Below are 22,563 nucleotides of genomic sequence, written 5' to 3'. Positions count from 1 at the left end.
CACTGGACACAAGCTGACTGTGGCTGTGCATCTCTCTCTCAGCCTCCCACCAACCCACTTCTCCCATGCGTGGCGTGACCTGCTCTGGAGAGGAATGATAATTAACCTCCCTTGCTTCTTCAAGCCTTGGCTTCAGAGCTGAATGCCAAATGCTCACAGTGTGTCTGCCTAGATCTTACTTGCATCTTATCTCAAAGATAAAACTGCTGCCCTTACCACTTCTTTTTGCTATCACCCACATTTCAAAAGCAGTAACTAAAAAGTACAGTGATATGTAGCAAGTTGTCCTTCTTGAAGCCACTCCACTTTGTTTTCCAATTTATCACTGTCTGGACAACACGAGCTCCTTAGCAGCATGGGAACACACTGCCATCTCCCTGCTCCTCATGAAGGCTGCAGAGCACATCGAAAAACACGTGGCAAAAAATGCAAGCAATGCAGGACTTCAATCTGACAGGAAAATTAAAAACTAGCAGGGGAATAAGACCTACTGCAAACCTGGCAGGTCTTATAGCTAGCAGGCTCTCCAACAACTTAACTGCAGATTTTTCCAAACAGCACACAGAGCTGGGGACAAAGCAGCGGTGCACTTTCAAGCAAGACCCTATTTATTACTTAAGTCATACTACAGGAAGACAAGGAATACTGAAATACGTATGTGTGACTGAAGTAACTGGGAAACAGTAGATTTCACAAATAAAACAATCAGCATTTATTGTTGTATTACAAAACACTTCATATTTTGGCAATATTTTACAGTTTATCCTTTTCCTTCTTGGGGCCTGTTGAAGAGGTAGTGGGGAAAAAAGAAGAGAAGATAATGTTGAAATCAAAGATTAATTTTCAATGTCTTTCTTAAAAAAAATCCTCCCAAAGTGCCCCAGTCCCTCCCCCCCAAAATAAAAACCTAATTTCACTCAATTCCACTATCCAAAGAGGCCATGGGTGAAGCGGCAGGCAAAACTCTGGCAATTTCACTATCGAACGCATCAAGAAGACAAACAAAACATTCACAGTGGTCTTCAGTATGGTCTGTTGCGTTGATCATTTCTGAAATCATTTCTGAAAGGGAATGAAAGAGTTGTAAGGAATCCTTGAAGCAAACTATGTAACAGTCCTTTCAGTCAAACATCTCAACCCCTACTTATGTGTATTCTTCTCTTACTTAAATAGCTTTATCCAACAATGCTCACAAAACACACTCACCTGGCAAAATGATTCATCTTCTCCAGAAATTCCTATCTGTACTTCATGCTTTCATAGCACAGTTGTTTGCACATATGAACTACACTGTTATCCCACAGTCTGCATCACTCTCACAATCTATTCTACACAACCACACAAGTGAAAAGAAACTGCTTACCTTCCTCCCATTTTACCACCATAGCCACCTCCCCGATCACCGCCTCTGCCACCACGCCCTCGATATCCTCTTTCTCCTCCATAGCCACCTCTCCCACGAAAATCTAGAGAGGAAAATATAAAATCAATGCGTTATCTGGGCTTGTCAAAAAGCTGCAGATGTCTTTAACACTTTTTTTTTATTTATTTATTTTAAATACAAGTACCTCCTGATGGACGTGAATCTTCTGGTCTGGGCTCACCACACTGGTTGCAAGAATTCCTGCGGGCAAAGTTCATATTACCGCAGGACCTAGAAAAGACAAGAGGATCAACCAGATTTAGTTGCTAAGAAACTCAAAGAGCATACCTGAAACACCACTGCCCAATTAAAATGACACTTACGGGTTAGGACAAACCCAATCACCATTTTTGGGTTCCCCACTTCTACCCTGGAAGCCCCCACCTCTTCCATATCCACCTCGTGAACCTGTAGACAGAATTATAATCAGAATAAAGGAGGGGAAGTATCTATGACCTATACATGAGAAACATTTATTAAGGATTGTCACTGGCTTCAAAACCCATGTGACAGAGAGACTTTCCAGGTGGAAGGGAGAGTAAGCAATTAAGGTAATCAAATCCCTACTAGGCAAAGTCTTTGAAACACARGGACTCTGGAAAAAGCTGCTAGTGACAAAGACAAACAATTGTACTGCTGCAAAATTMATCATTCAAGAATTACTTTTTAAATGCTGGATGCACTGTTAGCTACAAGATAGCTGGAAGACGTGGACAAACAACAAGAGAAGTTTCAGCCACCACCAAATCTCAGCGGGATTCTGTGTCCCAAAGTTAATGCATCCGGACAGCTGAAAAGTGCATGGGCATAAAAGCAGATTTAGAATTTAGGCACATGGCAAAAATATGAAGCAAGAATAGCACATGGTGGCTAGAGAAGTTTGTACCATCAAATATTTTCTATAAATTTTTTCAGCAATAAAAGGGAACTTGATCAGCTTGAATTGCCAACAGACAAATACAAATTCACTACGCACATTCATACAATTCTGTACAGGTTTAATAATGTATAATATCAATCACATATGGCTTGAACTAGTCACACCAAAAAAAAAAAAAACACAAAAAAACCAAAACAACAACAACAAAAAAAACTTTAAAAACACCCTGTCTGGATTAATGCCAGGATACATGTGACAACACAAATGCAGAGGCAACACGGTTTCTGCATTCTGCATCAAAAAAATCAGGAACTTTCACACCAAGTAAAGTTCTTGAAGAATCTTTTTAATCATCCACCAAACTTGCCTAATTTGAGAACTAAAATTTGTTGACAGTCACTGTACAAAGCATGCTTCTTGTAAATTCCTGTAAAACAGTAATTTCAATCTAGTGGACTACCGATAAAGCTCCACCATGCAGAGTCAGGGAGTTTAATTTCTATTTAATTAAGGGACCCAGACACCCAACTGCTGCTCTAAGTCAGCAGGAGTTGCATAATTTACCTGACTTAATAATATCTGGAAACATCAGAGTATCTCAAGACTTTGCTGTAAAAGGCAAACATTCACTGGAATTCACATCTGTATCTGTGGAAATTTGTATGGCCTCAAAGATACTGTTTTACTATCTCTTTAAAAGCAATGATGACATTCAAACTGGAAGGTCTGGATCATAAGGAAAACATAAAGTCCATGTTGTGTGAAAGAGGAGGTTACAGATTTCAGTTTTACTTAAGTTGATTCTAACATCATTATTCCCTTTCATGCCAGAATCCCAAAGGTCCACACAATTTTACAAATCACTGCTACAAGATCTTTTTTTCTTTTTTTACAAACCAGTAATAGAAAAAAATATAAATATTTAACTACGCAAAAAGGAGGATTCTACAGATTTTAGTCCCACCTCGACGTCCACCACCTCCACCTCCTCTCATGAATTCAGGCCTTCTAGTTGCAAAAGAAACTTTGATCACATTGCCATTGAATTCCTTTCCTGTGGAAAGACAGAAAATGAGAGAGAGATGACTATCATTCCCAACAACATAGCAGCAAGTTCAAAAAAACAAGTGACTTGCACACACCAATTCAACAAGGATTCTGGAGTAAATCTCTTTATTTTTGAAAGCACTGGCMCAAAAGTGAGATAGCAACCACTAAGGTACTTAATAGCTTTTCCATAAATCAAAACATGCCTTTCTTTTTTTTTTTTTAATTCAAACACAATCTGTAAGAAAGTACATGAATAAATTTTTTTTTGCCATGCTCATGGACAGGTACTTTGGATGTGTCCCAATTCTGCTTCTCCCTCCCCTAAGTTAAGCARTAAGGCTTTTGTTCAAGTCAACAGTCAGTACAAAACAAAATATTCCCAAATAAGGGAAAGACATGAACTTTTTAGATATAAAGTCTCAATGCTTCAGCRATGCAACATTTGTCATAGCACAAACAGGCTGCATTGGTATCTAATGCAGCCGTATTTGCTTTACTCTCTTAAATCAAAATCAATTTGTAAAATATAAGCCATCAAATAGTGTGCAATGTGAAWTTTTTTTTGTTCATTATTATTTCACCTCAAAAGTAGAGTATGAACTTTTGTTGCTACCCAAGATTTCTCTGGACACACAAGATCACTGGAGTTGGCACTTATTTTTTGAAGTTTATTATTACAATAGAGTATCACTGTGTCCTCTACACCAATCCTGAAGGATTTATTTCTGGAATCCGCTCTTTCTCCACTAAACTATAAATAAATAATTAAAAATTGTTCTTCACTGGGTATATACAAAGCATTTGGCATAAGATGCCTTAACCCTTGCTGAAATCTAAAGATGCTAGCACAACACTAATAATACCAACATTAATGTTGTAAGAAATCGTTCCAGCTGCTAACACTGACTATAGTTTTACTGGACTGAAAAAGAAGTTACTCTATCTTGAATGAGATGAGCACTAACTCYCACATGTCATGCAAGACAACTGAGGCACAGTAGCAAATCCTGTCTCATTATACATACATTTGTGTTCTTAATGACTGACCCACCAAATGAAAGAAAGTGAGCACATAAGCACGAAACAGAGGTCTTCCTAAGGAAAAAAAAAAAAGAAAGAAAAAAAAAAAAAAAAAAAAAAAGTGATCAAACTCTGAAGAAGTGTCAGGAAACATGACTTTCAGCAGTTCCTGAATGGGGTGCGATACAAAAAAAAGAAAGAAAAGAAAAAAAAAAAAAAGGAATGCAGAAAGGAGCATGCAGCACCAACAAGGTTACTGAGCTGCTTCCTCCACCGCACGTTAGATCCGTGAATAGAGGAAAAAAAAAACAGGTAACCTCACCGTCAAACCAGTCAATGGCTGCTTTAGCAGAAGGAGGATCATCAAAAGATACTGTTGCTTCTCCCTTTGGTTTGCCAGTATCCTTATCAGTATAAAGATTTATCATAGGTTTGCCAGTCTTTTTGTTGGTCTGAAAAGAAAGGTTATTTCCTCAATAAATATTCTCAGCACAGGACAAATATCAGGAAAGCCGATTCATGGCACAAAATTCTAACACTTAAGTATCATTATAAAGAAGATCCTCTTTAAGTTAGACTGCAGAAATAGATGCTTTTAATTGAAGGATACTGCCTGGCTGCCCTCCATGAAATAACGGTGGGCCCATTTTGCACAAAAATTGAGGTCAAGTGCAGGAAGTCCTAATTTAGATTTGCAGAAACAGAATAAACAGCCATAGGAACACAGAGGCTTACTTACTGAAGTATCAAGATGGTAAAACAGGTGGGAAGATAATGTTAAGGGTTATAAAGACTAAAGAATTGGAAGAGACATGAAGCAATCTAAATGTCACTAGTRAGTTGGCACCGCCAGCAGCTTCTTTCAAATGAGCTGTCATCTGGGAATCCAGACAAAAATATTTTCTACAACTTCTGGGAGCCACAGTGAGTATCTGCCTCGAATGATACTAGTACACTTCCAATATACTAGCTCCATAAGTTCTCTTCYTTCGTAACAATGATTTCGCATTTTGCATACCTTTATAATACCTATTTGTTTGAAGTAGTCTGCTACTTGATCTGTTGAAACATCCTCTCCAAGTCCTTGCACAAAGATGGTGTTGTTATCAGAGTTGTCAGACTCTGTATCTATTAAAAAATAAACTACATTTAGCACACATCTTTGTGGTAACAACAAAAACAGTACTTTAAGCTCAGGTCGCTGCTGGCCAGTAGCAGACTCTTAAATCTCTAAGGAATCTTGTTTGAAATGAAAGACAAGCAGGRAGCATAATCCTGAAGTTAACATCATTAACTTCAGCAATGCATGCATAGCACTTTCAGATGCTGCAGTGTATCAGAGCTGGAACACATTCAACAGCTCACCAGCAGTCTGCTATACATTCAATTTATCCTTGTAAATAGGATACCTAAACCCATAAGAAATATACATTTTAAATAATGCAAGTTTAGCAGAAATATGATGGAAGTGAAAGCAGCTGCTTGGCTCGAGTTGAGCTGAAGTTCACCAGACAAATTCTTATCTGTTGTATGAAAAAATGTCCAAGAATTCACATACACTTTAATAATAATTTAAAATTTCTTTTTAAGGAAGATGAGTTTTAACTGATTTTTTTTTTTGAGCCATGGAAATTGCAGCCACATCCATATTTCTAGACTTACATTTTAAAAGCAACGAGATAAAAGCTATGATCCCCCCACAGCCACTGCCTGTTTTCTTACCAGCATCTGATTTCGGTCCATAATCCCTTTGGCCTATGAAAGGGTTAAAAAAAAAAAAAAAAAAAGACTATTTTTAGCAAAAATATTCTCAAGTGATTTTTAAGACAAGAAAGTATTTAAACTATGTAATGCATCTAAGATCTAAGACATTAACCACAGATTTAGAGAATATTTAAATTAAAATGTTCAATAGAAGACGTCTGTAGGACATTAACGCGTTCTTATGTTCTTTAAACTTGCAGTATGTGGCAGTTGCCACACTGATGTTATGCTGGTGTTATCTTGCAAATGCTGGTTGTCAGATCACCAAGCAGTTTACCAGAATTTTTTTTTTTCTCTAGTACCTTTCTAAGTAGTATTTGTAACAACAACAAAAAAATCCGGTGAATGCCACTGTCTCCACAAATTCTTTCATGCAATTTGACAAAGTAGAAATCCAGTTTATGGTTAAAAGTTTGGCTATTAAAACTCACGAACACACCAGCCTCACCAAAATGTTATAATGCTTCTAACTAGATAGTAACAAGATATTGGTGGCTTTTAGATTTATAAAGAATTTCCACTGAAACATTTTTGGATACTCGGCACTTACCACCATAATTTTTGAAGCCACCACGGTCACCACCACTGCAGAGGAAAAATTGAAGAAATGATTTCTTCCTTAAGTCTCTATGTGCTGAGCCCAAGGCTCAATCTACAGTTAACTGATCACAAGTTGAGTGTTACTGTCTAGCAGCTAAAGCACCACCTCTATGTTCTCCTCACTAATTATTCGTGTTCAAAGATTAAATTACAAGAAAGTGAGTAACCTCACAGGGTGCTGCACTGGAGAAGGGGAGTCCTAAAGAGTCATTTAAGCTAACATATATACATGTCTTTTTTTCCAACACTTCCTCCCATCCCATAAGCCAAAATGACTGCTATTATGAATCAAGTCTTAAAACAGAAACATTATTTTCATGAAGGTTAATAGGCTTTAATTGTAGATCGAATTGCTACTTTGGAGTGATTACTACTATAGTACTTTCCTAGGAATAAAAAGAGCTAAAGTTAATTAATCTCTGTTGTTATGCATTTAAATATCGGGGACAAATTAGCAATATCAGCCATTCTCTGAGAAAGGGTCTGTGGGGACCTACTGTTGTATTAGCACTTGATATTACAGAGAAGGTGTGTGTATGTGAGCTTCAAAAGCAGAGGCCGTGAAGTTTTAATTCATTCATTCTGAAACCTGTGGCACAAAATGTAGACCAAGTTAAGAGSTTACACATACCAATTTTCAAAGATTAGGAGGTGACCTTAAACAGGATGTTTTGCCTCCAATTCCTATGCGCATGAAAATAAACTCTATTATATGTAAATGTTTGTACTAGTAGGATTTTTCACAACAGTGTTTTCAATTGCATCCATGTTATGAATACAATATAATCAATATTCAAAGCTTTCAGGAAAAATACAATTGCTGGATTTTTTAGAAAGTCAATATTCACGTCTTAGACTGTCTTGTACTGCCTTGTATAACTGCCTGTTGCCCTTACCCGCACGGAGAATACAACCACCACCTGAAAATCAGGCAAGTGCACCCCTCCCAGATCATGACAGCTTTCACTTGAGCTGACTCAGAAAAATCCAGTGTAGGTTAAAATCCTCAACTAGAAGGCTATCTCTAAACTTCAAACTCTGAACTGGAACTAATGCAACAGTATGAGTAGCCACTGCAGCAATGTGCTTTACAATTAGGAGTCACTGCAGGTTTTAATCCAGTCTATCTGCCAGCATATCAGAAATCAAACATGGGACACATGCACCCCAGCAAAAAGGCAATAAAAAAAATTAGGGAGTAATTTCTTTAGAACACTGTATATCTGTTTCCTGTTACAGCAAATGCAGTCATGAGCAGAAGGTACAACTCATTCAACTTTGGTGAGATTAAAAAAACATCCAAAATGAGGGACAAAAGAGAAATAAGATTTCAACAGATATTATCAAAACTGGCTTTAGAGAGTCATTATCCCTGCATGGTCGTTGATAGTCTTTCATGACAAATGTAATACTCCTTATATATACACTGTCACAGAACATCACCTTTACTGGGCCTCCTCTTGAAGTATTTTTTGCTGTAGATTTAAAATTGCTATTCCATAGAAAACATCTGAATATTAAATAACTGTGTTATTTACTCATAAGCAATTACTTCCTGCTCATTAAAGGGGTAAAACTAATGAATTTTACATGCTACATTAGAGCTGATCTTTATTCAAGGCTGGTTGTTTTCAAAGACTGTTGATAAAATCCCAACAGTGATCGTAAAAAATAAATTTTACTGTAAGTATCTTTCTGCCACCTCCAATTCACTTCAGTTAAAGAAAACTTCATTATAACACAACGATTACCAGTACAAAGCCTGCTTCTCTGGAATATTAACTCAGAAATAACAGATACTACAACAGTGAATACATCAATCATGCAAACATTATCCAAGTTTTCAAACCCTGGATTATGGTCTCAGTTCATCAAGACAGCATTGCCCAGCACATGTACATTTTCTAATTTGAAAGTATACAGCAGCAGAGACTTAAATTAAAAAAAAGCAAATAAAATAACCCCTCCCCCCCAAACCCATGACAACCTAAAACATACAGAAAATAGTTTATGATCAACACAACTAGGATGAAGAATGTATAGGAAGTGTGAATTTTGATAGGATGATGGTAGGGTATAATGTATACACAATGATTCTGAGACTGATAGAGTTGTATATATATATAATCTACACGAAGTCATAGGCCAATGCCTGATTTCTCAATTTGTGCGCTTTGGATGGCATGTGCTAGTGCAATCAACACTTTCTAATTTGGCTTTTGCCCAAAGATTTTTCAGGATGTGACCTTCTGCTTAGCCTCACAATACAAACCTAATTAAAGCCTGCATCAATTCTATGATAGACAAACATCTTCCCCCATTTTTAGGTCCCCTTTCACAGGCAATTTATAAAGTTAGTGTTATACCCCTAACAATGTTGGGCAAAGCTAMCCAAGATCTCCAGAAGCTTAAACAGTGAGGTAGTAGTAAATAAGAAAAGAGCATAAGKTCACCTCTTCGGTGTGTATGGAAGGTCTATAAAAACTGTAGTGCTCAAAGCAGAAGCCGGTGGTTATTTGTAYTTACCCTCATCGAGCTTATTAGTTTTATCTCTTAGCACTTTTCTACAAGTGTAGTTTTAGACTTTTAACAAAGCAATGTGTAGCTATGTTGCACGAAGCAAAATCAAAGACAGAAACTGGTTTCAAGCAGCTGTTTCCACAGTCTCTGATTTACCCCACACTAAGACCCTAAATGTAAGCCTCAATCACAKCAACTGAATTACCTCCCACAATACTGTGACAAAGCATGCGAAATACAKAATTGCACAGTGTTTCACAGGCTATTGTTCTTTCAGTCTTGCACACAGACCAAATAGAAGGGTGACCAGATGGAGTTCTGAGCTGTAACATCCTTCAGAACAATCATGAAGAGATAGCTAAAATTCAGCAATGCTACCACCAAAGATAATAAAATAGAAGTGACTAAACTGCAAGCAGACCAAGTGTATGTGACAGGATTCTTAGTGATAAAACCTAACTGCCACGAAAGAAATTTCGTTAGATGTTCTTTTTTTCCTGTACTTTGTCAAATATTTAACTCCATTTACTCCCCAGTAGGTGATGCTTCATCTGAACATTGGTTACTTCAGCTGGAATAACTTTCTAAATTAAAGGCACAGTTACTTYGAGAGCTCAATACTACAGACACAAGAAGCATATATTTATATGCTTTATATGCTTATTTATACAAAAATATGTGTGTGTGTTTGTGTGTGTGTCTTTTTTTAAGCAGATACTAGCAGAATAACACTAAGAATGCAGGAACCAAATTCTAGCCTCCAGCATGCACCTACGTCTCATCAAGTGGTAGGAGTTACATATAAGAATGTATTTCTATGAACAAGACAGGAGTGTTTAGTGCACAACTAAAATCACTGCCAGATAGCTTTTTTTGCTGCYTATTAATTTTATTGCCTCTGTTCATGTTTTTAAGTTCTAAACAAGGTTAAACTCAAGCATATACATTACTAGTTAAATATTAATTGTGAACACTAATCACATGGCTATAAAAAACATTTTCACTACGCTATAGWTTCTTGATACCACAATAGGTTAATTCTTACTTTGAACAACTAATGTAGTAATTAAGATTTTTCTGCTTAAGTTTGTACAAGAATAACTTACAGTGAGTAAAGTTAGGATTTCAATGACAAATCCTAACCCAATGGCAAATCCTTTTTTAAACTGCATCTATATAGTTCTACCAAAAGAGAATGGATGAGCAATTCAAAGGCAGAACTTCTCCTATTTAGTCCACACATTCTAATAGAAGGGCAATGGCATTGGTATGACTACTCCACTGGTGAATGGCTTTCCTGAGATGAAAGAAAACAACCCTGCTTTGTATTCCTACTGCACTTCTCACTTAGATGATTAACCAAAAAAATTCAGTACCACCACCACAATGAGTAGTTAATTCCTTATTTTTATCAATAAGGAGTCCAACAAAAATGTGATTTATTCTACACAGAAGCTTGCAAGAAGAACCRAGACTAAAACTCTGAACTCTCAAAACCCAAGTGTGTCTTTTCTGTTATGGGTTTATAGCAAAAAATGATTTTGGTTCTTGGACAAAATTTGGATTTGTGAGACTAAAGTTTCAAAGGGAAATRGTGAAAAAATATTCTACTGTTGTTTAAAGTCACAAAAGATAATAGTTCAAGACCTTTAAAAAACCTGAAGAATAATTTTGGAAACCTGAAGTTATTAAGATTGAAAAGTGATCATTTGACACATAAGAAAATTATTATTTTCTATCTTATCAGCTAAAGTATCTAAACAGTAGTTTATCAAAAGATATTCTCCTCCCTCAGAGCTGCATGACTTTGCACATGCACAGAAGAAAAATGAGTGTTGCGTGCATTCACTACGGTACATATTCAAGTCATTCTAGTTTTCAAAATAATAATTCACACCTCAACATTACCAACTATGTTTTAAAATATTTTAACAAATAGTCAGAGAAATGAAAACTCAACACTTTAAAATGCTAATTTGGTTTTGCCCTAAAGATTCCAGTATAGTCTACTGCACCTCCAGAGCACTACTGGACGACTTGCATGCAGATTTTTACATAGGCCACCACAACTAGCAACGATCTTGGTAGAAAACAGAGGCTGTAGCCCAAGTCACTGCATCACTAGTACAGGACAGCAACAAGCCAGCACTGACACCTGGAAAGCATGCATTGYCCAGCGCTACAGAACAGATTAGGCGATTCAGCTCTAAGAACATCAGTGACTGGGTAACTTTCTTACTGCTGGACAACAAGCTACAACAAATTCTCCCTACTTTTAAATGTCAATCAAAATATTTTTGTTAAAAGCTAACACAGAAGATATTCATGAACTACGATCTCAAATTAACTATTTTTTTGGTAATGTTAAGGAACAAGAAATGGAGCGCTCCAAGAACAAGCACCATATATTTGAGAAGTCTGTGCTTATATGATTTAGGAGATGAGCTTTTGAGTTGTCAGAACTCACCTACAGATTACTTCCTAATCAYCATAAAAACTGAAGCTGACGTTGTTACAGTAGTACAAATAACTGCCCAGACAAGCTTTTTAGAGTGATATTTTCTGATGGCAATGGAAGTTTCACAATTTAATGTTAATATTAAAATGTGATTGAAGTAAAAAAAAATGAAAACGATAACTAGTTATTAGAAGTAGACCTGACATTCCAAACAAGCTGCTTTTAGGAAAACAAACAAACAACGAAAGATRCCCAAAGAAAACATCCCCTGAAACCCCACATTTTCACAGTACTAAACATGATTTCTTACCTTACTGAAGTTACTTTCCCTTGATCATACAGTTTGTTATTTAACTTAACCTTCTATGCCTGTCTAATAAGCATATGACTTTGGGAAAATACACGATTCAGAAACAGAATCCTCAATCATAATTATGCAGGAAGACTGAAGAAACATTTATGATATTGCAGTTTCAGAAAAAAATTCACTGTAAAAAGCACTAAAAACTATCGCTTGACAGAAGCAGGCAAACTTCATAATAGATGTCTCTAACGCCTTCCCTCTTTGATGTATTCACTCCCATTTATCTATGCACCTTCACTCTTTTCCTTTTGGATTTCAGGGGCACAAAGTACTATCATCTGGATGAATGTGCTAAAAATTTTTTCTTACATCTTGGAAAGACAGGGCAAGAGGCTTTATTTTCACAGACATTTATCTTACTTTATTCTGCAAAGACAGAAGTCTGTTTCAGAGTGATAAAGTCTACCAGCAGTATGTTTTTTGAAGCTCACATTCATTCCTCTTACTAGAAATGGCTCAGCTATACTTTTTTTTTTTTAATTCAGATTTCATCATAGCAATATGGAAAGCCCTTGCTGACACAGAAAAGATACAATTAAAAAGTTCAGTTTTAACTGAAAAAGAATTTGGCAATTACTTAGCTACTTAAGTTTATATTATATAAAATCCAACTCACTGTAAAGGATCACAGCAAAACACTATAAATAGTCTTTTGGTAATTGTGCTATCATGTCTAATTAGGACAAAAAGGGTCCACCTATGTCATCAAAACAGCAAGCTATGAGTACAGTTTGAAACCACCTTTGAAACAGGCAAATTTAAATATGGTTTAAAAACAGAAATATTTTCTTTATTATTTCAAACATACTGATCAAATTGTAGACYGTGCCAAAGTAATATTAAAAAGAGCCTACAAAAAGCATATTCCATTAAAAATATCTATTTATAGAAATACAGTATTTGTACTTCAAAAGTAGCAAAGTCTTAATATACTATTGGTTTATTTTATTTAAACTTGATCAGCCGAAACAAACAGCATTTTGTGCTTCCAGCTCTTCATCAGGAATTCTAGCAGTAACCTACAACAGTGCAGTGTATTAAAGGATGAGTAATGCTGACACTTTTTGAAGCGGTGAAGCGCTCACTGGTAGCTTCAGTGTTCTTTCTTTGCATTAAYGAGCACTCTACATACCCCTAATTTTTACGCAGAGGTACATAAAACATAGCCAATTGTGATCGCTTATTTTTRTAAGAAATAATAATGTAATCTGGCCTATTTAAACAGAATTTAAAGCAAAGGTCCCAATCTCTCAAATCTACACATATGCAGAAAATCATCTGCAGGCAAAAAATTAAACGTGTGTATAAATCTCCACAGAACAGAACCTAACATAGAGGTAGAATGGTAAAACCTACAAAAAACAAAGGGGTTTAGACTGACAGCTAAACCTATAATAAAAACCGCATTTTAAAGGAATTTTGAACTACAGAAAAACARTAAAGAAAAGTAATGTTAATACAACAAATCAAAAGTTTAACTTTATGATAAAAAATGAATTCTTCAGGAAGCAGAAAGATAATTAGCCAACCTTGGCATAATTACTGTCATCAAACTCAAAATACTTCCTTGCCAAAAGGTTAGCTACCTTAGCTATGCATTTTATTAAGTTTTCTTAACCCCTGGTTGGGGTTTTTTGTCATTAGAAACAATTTTTTACAGGTTTTACAGCATTTTATTTCAAGGGATGGACTCTCTAACATTTTTTGTATTACAACTTACGTAAGTAAAATGCAGCTATGTGTCATAACAATTAAGTGCTTTGGCCTCAATCTATCTGAATGTAAAAGCTTTTCCTAGGTAAAATCCATTTCTATGCTGTGCAGAAGTTTAATTTTAGAAAACAACTACCTTCCATTTTCTGAACTCTAAATCTAAACCATATTAGGAAAAGGCATATAATACAAACAAATTAAAAATAGCTAAATAATATGATACAAGGGAAAAAGTTGCAGGCACTGGAATGAGATCACTTACCTATATCCAGACATATGACCTCTTCCATCCATGTCATATCCCCCTCTACCTCCTCCCTGTGACCCGCCATATCCTCTATTATCTTCTCCATACCTACTCTTTTCACGACGATCATCTGGAGGGGAAAAAAAAAAAAGAAAGATATAAAATCTGATGTTGCTTAAGTTTGCCATTTAAATCTGGAAGCCATCAATTCCTAAGCAGCTCTCTTACATTATCTATTCCAGAACGTAATGAGGAAAAGTTTGGCTTTGCTCCAGTTATCTCCCTTGGTTTCCACGACCACGATGTAGCTCAGAATGCAAGTATTTTCAGTTTAATTACACTGCATTTTCCAAATATTAAATCCATATTGTCCAAAATACACTTTTCGTTCTACTCCCATACTGCCTTTTGTATTGACAAAAGAGATCACTGAAGATAGAAGGATACAGAGCATGCACTCTGACACTTCTATAAAGTCAGTGAAGAAAGGGGATATATATCTTAGGAATTTCCCATTTCCTTCTCCTTCTACCTCAGGATTCACCTATATCATAAAGCTGGAATGTGAAGTGTGAAAGTTCTTCACAGTTGAGCAAGACATGTCACCTTCATGCAGAAATAAAGTCCAAATTAGCTTAGAAGAAAACTCCATCCAGAAATTGCATAACTCCAGCGACATGGATTCTGCAAAGCTGCCTCCCACAAATGCAGCTACAACAGTTCTGGAGCTCTGACTGCTTTTCAATTCTGTGTAATGTTTTGAAAATATCAACAAACAAAACATTCCCCAAAAATATAAACATGGAAAAAGAGCTTTATCTATTCATCAAATAGTCTATCCAGAGGAGGAAACATGACTTTTTCGTGGTATAGAATATCATCTGTTTATGCTCAATTTTACTAGCCAATACTGAATTCGTCCTGTGAGCTTTACCTTGGCTGTTGTGGCTATAGCCTCCCTTCTGAGACTGGTAGGATTGCTGAGAATGGCCGTATGAGCTTTGGTGCTGGTTATAGCCTGACTTTTGGTCATATGAGCTCTGGTGGCCATAGCTTGACTGCTGGTCATACGAGCCCTGGTGGCCATAGCCTGACTGCTGGTCATATGAGCTTGACTGCTGGTCGTAAGAGTCTTGGTTTTGTCCATAGCTTGACTGCTGGTCATAAGAGCTTTGGTGCTGACCATAGTTTGACTTTTGTTCATAAGAGGAGCCTCTTCCACTTAAAATAAACAGAATTTGTATTAATAGCTAAATGTTCACAGAAAAGAGAGCAAAATAATGGTTGAAAACATACGACATTTGTAAAATTTCCTAGTCACAGTTATCTCCTAAACTTTCCTGGCCTATCTATACGAAAATACTATATTATTTCTGCTAGGATATATCCCGCTCCTGATAAAAGCAAGGCAGCAAACTGTTTGTTACCATCTCTTCCAAAACATCTTGAATTTCAATTGCACATGGAACTTAACAGTAGCACTCCTCTTTGCACAACCCAGTACAATGATTGCTTTCTCCCCTCTCCCTAGCAGTGTGACAATGACTGCTGCTTAGCCTGTAGCCTGCTGAACTCCAAATCCTTTTCTACAGGACTGAAAGGAAGACATCTGCTGCTCATGTGGTATTGTACAGTTGATCATTCCAACCTCCAAAAAAACCCTTTGCATTCACTGAATTGCAAGCTATTTTTTCGAAACATTTTACCAATTTGYGAAGATTGTTTTTAACTCTAATGATATCTGCTACATACTTGCAGTTCTTTCCACTTTGGTGCCATCTGTATATACTATCCTACCAACTTTCATCAAAAACATTGACAAATACCAAATCAGGGATACCCCAAMTCAATGCGTCTCTATGTTCTGAGAGGGAGTCATCAGTTACTCTTCTCTGACTACAGTTACCCAATCAATTTTATGCCAGTCACGAAGAAATCTCATCTAGACCACACTTCCCAAGGCTATTTACTAATTCAGCATGCAAAGTGGAAACAAAACTATTTTGAAAATCTATGGGAACTGCTGTTCCTCCAAGCTCCAGTTGGCCTACCCGGTCACAAAAGGAAATCAGATAGATTTGAGGAACAAATTGCATCCAGGAAACACTGGCCGTTAGTCATCCCCTTATTTTCTGCATAGGTGCTCAGCTGCAGTTTAACTGTATTATTTTTTTCAGGAATTGAAATTAATCACTGACCTCTGACACCTTTTCTTCTCCTTGTCCTCCCTTCCCTCATCCCCTTTTCAGAAGATCAGGCACTCCATTTGCCATTCTCCAACCTTTGGCTATCTTACTTGTTCCCCAAAAGGTCTCAAAAAAACAATTCTAAGGAAAGCTTTAGCCAGCTCTTCAAAGCACTCTAGAATGAAGTCCATCGGTCCCACTAATCYGAAAATAACCTGGTCATTTAAATACCATCTAACCTGCTCTCTCCCAATTCTAACTTAGATGTTATCTTCAACATAACCAATCCTACTGACAAACAGATTGCTAAGCTTTTTTGTTTGCATCTTCCCTTCAAAACAGTCTGCTCCAACATGGCCTTTTCAAAATCACTGATGACAGGAACCATCACTCAGAGCATCCACTGTTTGCTATTTTTTCTTCCTCATGTCAGGATGTGAAATTTACTATTCTGTGGCCATCCCCCTCGAAGTTGCTACCATTTTCAACTTACTTGTCACAACCATGTTTAGGACACTTTCCCTACAATTTCTTCAAAAAAAAACTTGTTGGAAAATCTAGCCCTACTGCACTGTTTTCCACTGCCTGTCTAGGTAGTTAAAATACTACATTACTGCCCAGTCCTGTACTTTGTAGAATCCTAATAAATGATCAAAAAAACAAAGTAAAAYAAAACAAAGCTTAACCATGAATCTGCCTTGTTTAGGGATGCAAAATAGACAGTCAGAATGCTAGTTCCTGCTGTTGACAGGTTAGAATATTACTTGTTTATATTAATATGTTTTGCAATAATAGCAGTACAGCCAGAAATCAAGGAAAATTTTGCTGAAGTTCTTGCTCTGTTTTAAAGCTGAGAAAACTTTAGCAGAATATCTGGACCTTGGACGCAAGAATGAGGTAAGTACCTGACAGTTTATTTTAAACAGGTCACATGATCCTCATAAAGGAAGTAATGTAAGAAGTAACCTTGGAGGGCATACATGTAAAAGCTCATAAATAAGATAATAAATGTATCCTAGCATCAAGTACCCTTACAAGGCATTAAGAGAAGTCTGGCTGTATTTTCCAAGATACTTTCAAAGCTGTATCATGAATCTACCTGAAAATGATTTAAGTACCACATCAYACAACAGAAGTAAGATACATTTAAGATGGTGTAAAGTAGCTAACCAATGCCTGTAGTATATTTACGTACRTTTAAGTTACTGATGCAGAGATAAAAGCATAGGGTTTTAAGAATCCTATTTAGTTGAGGAAAAAAAGGTAATTTTCCTCGACTGATATTTCTGAATTCTTTCTCTGTCGACCAAGAAAATGAATTGTAAGTCATAGAAAAAGTCTGTAAATATCCGAACAGTTAAGAATCTCCTTAATGAAGTTAATAAACAGTATTACAARTTTATATACCTTATCACTTTTATTGTCAAAGATCACAATCTTTCCTATTGTAATTTCAGGCAACTGCTTGAAAGAATATTATCTAATTAAAGAACGGATATCTACTTAACCTGTCTTTTTCTTAATCAAAATGTTACATAGCAAGTTCTTTCTGCATTGTAGTCATTATCCAAAGACTTTCTAAAGGTTCTTGTCCAACAYGTTCTTGAGTTCAAAACAGCTGTACTCATCCTTCTCACATAAAGAAATATTCTCCCCACCCCGTTCTTTCAGGCATTAAAGAGTTCTCAGAATGGGAACACTGGGTGGTTGGGGATTTTTTTTAAAGCAAATATACCAGGAAGCTTATTACAGCTGTAGTTAAGAATATACAACTGCTAGACAGTATTTTAAATAGCTGTCATTAACTCAGCTTACTTACCCTCTAGATGATCCTTTCTGTTGCCCCTGACTGCCATAAGACTGCTGGTTGTATGAACTCTGATTTTGATTTTCATAATTGGATTCGTCATCATATCCCTCAGAATCTTGGCCATAACCTAGAAAGTGAACAAGAAAAATTTTTAGTAAATATTCACTTTTTAACTACTGCCAATAAATGTAACAAGCTAGCCAAACCTGTTTGATTTTGTCCATAGTTCCCATGATAGCTTCCATAATTCTGTCCATAAGAGGAATTGTCTCCACTTTGTCCATAACCAGAATATCCCTGTAATTTAAAGAATATATTAAAATAAGGATAAGTTCCACTGCAGATAATGACAGTTCTCCTTCTCTAGACCTGGAATGACACCACTGCAAACTCTAAACACAGCTGAAAATGGACTTCTTCCCAGCACAGACATAGTCACCCAGGAACAAGTTTTCACTCAGGAGCAGCTGCTTCAAGAGACACAATGTTTTTTTCAACTTACCTGTGATTGTCCATAACTTTGACTGCCCTGACTGCCATATGAAGAATAGCTGTAAGAGAAATATGCACTTAGTAAACTTTTACAGTGTACTCCATGTGAGTTAGAAAAAAAAAGGTACTTTACTGTTATTTTGTTTCTTTTCATTCCAACATAGCTGTTTAATCTGAGTATGACATTTGTAGACATATTAGAAATACATCAGCAAATTAATGGTTACTGTAGTTGACTGACAAAAGGCATCAGAGAAAGGGTTAAATTCAGCTCTGTTTCAAGTGTATATTTAAAATGCATGAAAGTTGGGGCTTACTGTAAGCTGCCAGAATTCATCAACATCAAAGAAAACCCTACCATCTGAATCCAAGGCATTTTAAGTTTTTCAGTACATTCTTACAAAAGTTCATTTTATTTTAATCAATTAYGGTTAAAACAGTACTTGTTGGACTACTCAACTGTAATATCATCATCAAAAACTGCACCGGCTTTAGATTATACTTACTTGCTATTCCGCTACTTTAATAGTTCATAAACTTACAGAAGAACTATGTACTGAATTGTTATATGCATATAGCCTTACCACTTTCATTAACATGCTATTATCCATAATTTTCAGACTTCCACAGAAACAATCTAGTTAAAGCTACAGTTTTGCTCTGTTGAAAGCAAAAAGTCCTCCAAACTTGCAGCTATTTCATAATTTATAATTTCTGAATTATGAATGSTTATCAGTTTTTTTCTTTTTTTAAAAAAATCCCTCTAATCTATGGAAAAAAGAAAATTTTACACCTATTTCACCATCAACTTGACAGTTGTCTAACCTCTGACTAAAAACTCAATCAACAACTTAAGACAGTCATATGGAACATAAGTCTCTGTATTCATAACACTTTCCACAAATAATTTTTCTAAAGTTCTTACTATAAAAAAATGGCATTATGATTCCAACCTGCTCGCTTGCTTGCTTGCCTTCAGAAATATTAATTCTTTTCTGTCTTATAAAACTTACTAAGGGCTCAGGACAGCAAGTTTTCTGCAACAGTAACTCCAAAAATGTATCACCACCATTTTAGGCCCAAAAACATCATGCTAGGAATCCCAAATTGCCTTCTACTTTGTACATTTAGTTCCCAGTGACAACAAAAATCTCACACATACCTCTGCTGTCCTCCAGACTGATTGTAACTTCCAGAATCTAGAAAAAGAAGCAAGTCAATTAAAATTCTATTCCTTCGTTTACTGTAAGTGAAAAAAAATTGGAGGTGGGGGAGTTGAATACATTGTATAATGGATTTACTTTCCCTATAGAACCAGCCAACTTCCTCTTTGTTAAYGGACAAGAAAATACTAAGAATAGAAAAACAGGAGCTCAGAAGCACAAGTCAGGAGACAAATTTTATTTTATTTTTTTTAATAGTATCTGAACTCAACTTTCATGGTGTCTCTTCAAATATCAGGGCCTGCAYAATCCCCCTCTAACAGCTACTGAATACAGTACCTCAATGAGCATAACACAGCAGCTTAATTAATCAAGCAAAGCTAAGTAGGTCAATCCTAACTGAACCCCTTTTCAGGATGCCACGAGAGAGCTCTGCCTAGCAAAAGGGCACAGACACAGATAGAATTTGGTGATATAAAATTAAGGATGGAAGAACCATGACATTTCCCACATTCTGTCATCTTGTAAAACCACAAACACTACCAGTAGTTCAAATCATGCAGTGATGTTTTGAAAAGTCATTTGATATTATGACTGTTATTCCCAATTAATGTAGATATCACTTATCACAGAAGTTGATTCTTGAAAGAAAAGTACATTGGAAAAAAAATAGCAACTYAAGGAAAGAAGAAAACACTGAAATTAAGTTTGACTTGTATTTAACATGGCACATCTAATTTGTAAAAGGTACTGGCATTAGGAAAAACGTACCTTTGGATATTCCCATCTCCTGGTCAAAAATCAAATACTCTTCTTTCTCTACCAGCTTCACTAGTTCTGCCATTCAGGATAACCACCTTGCAATTTTTCCCTTCTTTTCAAACCCCTTCAAGCATTTGTACAGATATTGTAGCATAACGACCTAAAAATCCTGCCAAGAACAACTCTTTGTTTTCCTACCTATTAGCAATCTTTTCCCCACTCTCTGCACAAATCTAACCTCTACTCCTAGAACTGATTAAAAAGCTGAAACTCATAGTGCATGACAAATGTCATAAACTATGAAGACTATACAACAGTTCCAATCAAAGCAGTTATCACATTTCTCAAAGCCTGTTCATTATGCAGCCTTCATTCTGCTTTTAACTCCAATCCTTCTAGTACTTACACACATATTTAAACATTTGCGTATGTACTGACAAGATCAGGATCTCACCTACACTATTCATACATGAAGCAGTGTTTTTAACTTTTCTGAAGTATCTTTTCAAGGCAATTAAAAGCATCAAGTTTCACATTCCGTAAGACAAACATTTACCAAAACAACCTAAGGTCAGATGAAAGGTTTGATTAGAGTCAYATGTCCTACAAAAAGGTTTCCCTCAGATGTGAAACGCTCCTTTTGCACTGCTACACAAATATATCATTGCAGTACTACAACATAATGAAAAAAGGGAAGAAGAAACACTTTAAAAGAGCAACTCAAATGTGTATTGATTTTAGCAAGGTAAAGGTCAACTTTTTAACACTGTTTCAATTTGAATGATTATAAAGATTACTATTAAATAACAAACATTTAAAAATTATTGTTTTACTCTGAAATTTATATCCCATTAATGTAGTTAATTAAAGAATACTAATAGTATTTCAGAAAGAATTTTTGAATAAGGATGTAATTAGCTTTAATTTAAAGCACTACAGTTGATTCTTYAGCTTCTCATTTATGAACTATCAAACCACAACATTTTTGAAAAAGTTTGAAAGCAACCAGATAAGGAGCATGTATAATATAAATCATAGTTATTTCCTCTATTTATATGTTTTTCTACATGCTGAGTATCCTTCTGTGGACTACTCTAGTCTACCAACTTCTGACAGGACTTATTTTGGTGGGCTCAAAATGGACAAGAGTCTGCATGTGCTTCTGGAATAACTGACAGCTTATTCCAGAAATTCCTGGATATGCAGTCATTTTTTTCCTGAACCTGAAAAAGCTCTTGGAAAAAAATTCCTGCAAAGGCAAGCAAATGGGGCATTGYAGACTAGTCATTTTGCACAGCTCTGGAACTAAGTTTTCTTAAAGATAGAAGAATCTGTCATGTATGCTTCCAAACTGAAGTTCTTATATAAGCCAGCAGTATTTCTTCTGTTATTCTTAACAGAAAAAAGAATCTCATGGTAGAGCATCATCATACAGAAAAAACAAGAGGACACATTCCCAGGTGCTTGACTGACAAATACTTGAGGTCTGGAAAAAGAGTGTTTCTAGTTTACTGCCAAAATTTACTCATTTGGTAGGAGAGGTCCAGTTATTAACAGTCCTTTTCGAAATGTTTTCTTTTCACTGTGAAGAACTGTTCCTTGCTTTAAAGTAGTCCTTTAACATACCTTTTTTATTATTTATATATTCTCCGTTATTTACATACCATGAGCCGAGAGAACACTAGAATAGCTCAATCGTAACAAACCACGGCTCACTTCACAAAGCACCTACAGCCCGCTGCCATTTTGGGCCGCTCTGTCTATCCCTGGCTTCGCACGGGCACCGCTGCTCCTGGGACTCAAACACTCCCACCTCGAAGAGGTGATAAGAAGCGTCACAACGAGCTCGTGGAAGCCCCAAGGAAGGCCGAGCTGCATAAAGCCAGCAAACATGCTGCCTCCATACTCAGCTAAAAGCCCCTGCTGAGGAAAGGGCCCCGGCCAGCGCRTTTTTAACTGCAGCGCAGGGGGCGAAGCCGTCCACCTCGCTGTGCTGGCGGGCTCTGGGGGCTGCTCTGCCGAAAGACGGCCACGTAGCTGCCGCATCGGGGCGGGGAGGCCAGCGCAGGTCCCCACGCTGCGGGGAGCCGGGGCGCGGCCCAGGCTCGGGG

General features: G+C 36.5%; 1 protein-coding gene across 1 annotated transcript; it reads right to left on the bottom strand.

Moving 5' to 3' along the window:
- Positions 1-688: 688 nt before the first annotated feature.
- Positions 689-22,498, bottom strand: TAF15 (TATA-box binding protein associated factor 15). Its single transcript, XM_085314780.1, has 16 exons — positions 22,266-22,498; positions 19,690-19,770; positions 18,538-18,586; positions 18,242-18,332; positions 18,045-18,162; positions 14,974-15,260; positions 14,055-14,169; positions 6,688-6,722; positions 6,096-6,128; positions 5,392-5,501; positions 4,696-4,825; positions 3,268-3,357; positions 1,747-1,831; positions 1,569-1,654; positions 1,364-1,466; positions 689-1,062 (listed from the first exon to the last, which is right to left on the bottom strand). Exons 1-16 carry the CDS (start codon positions 22,496-22,498, stop codon positions 1,023-1,025), a joined length of 1,686 nt encoding a protein of 561 aa, XP_085170906.1. The 3' UTR covers positions 689-1,022.
- Between the last annotated feature and the right edge of the window lie 65 nt (positions 22,499-22,563).

This window comes from Rhea americana, unplaced genomic scaffold (assembly GCF_003343005.1).
Source record: "Rhea americana isolate MKP2758 unplaced genomic scaffold, rheAme1 scaffold_111, whole genome shotgun sequence".
In the NCBI taxonomy this organism is placed as follows: Eukaryota; Metazoa; Chordata; class Aves; order Rheiformes; family Rheidae; genus Rhea; species Rhea americana.
Note: the sequence above shows the minus strand (reverse complement) of the source record. Positions and strands in the feature narration are given on the sequence as shown.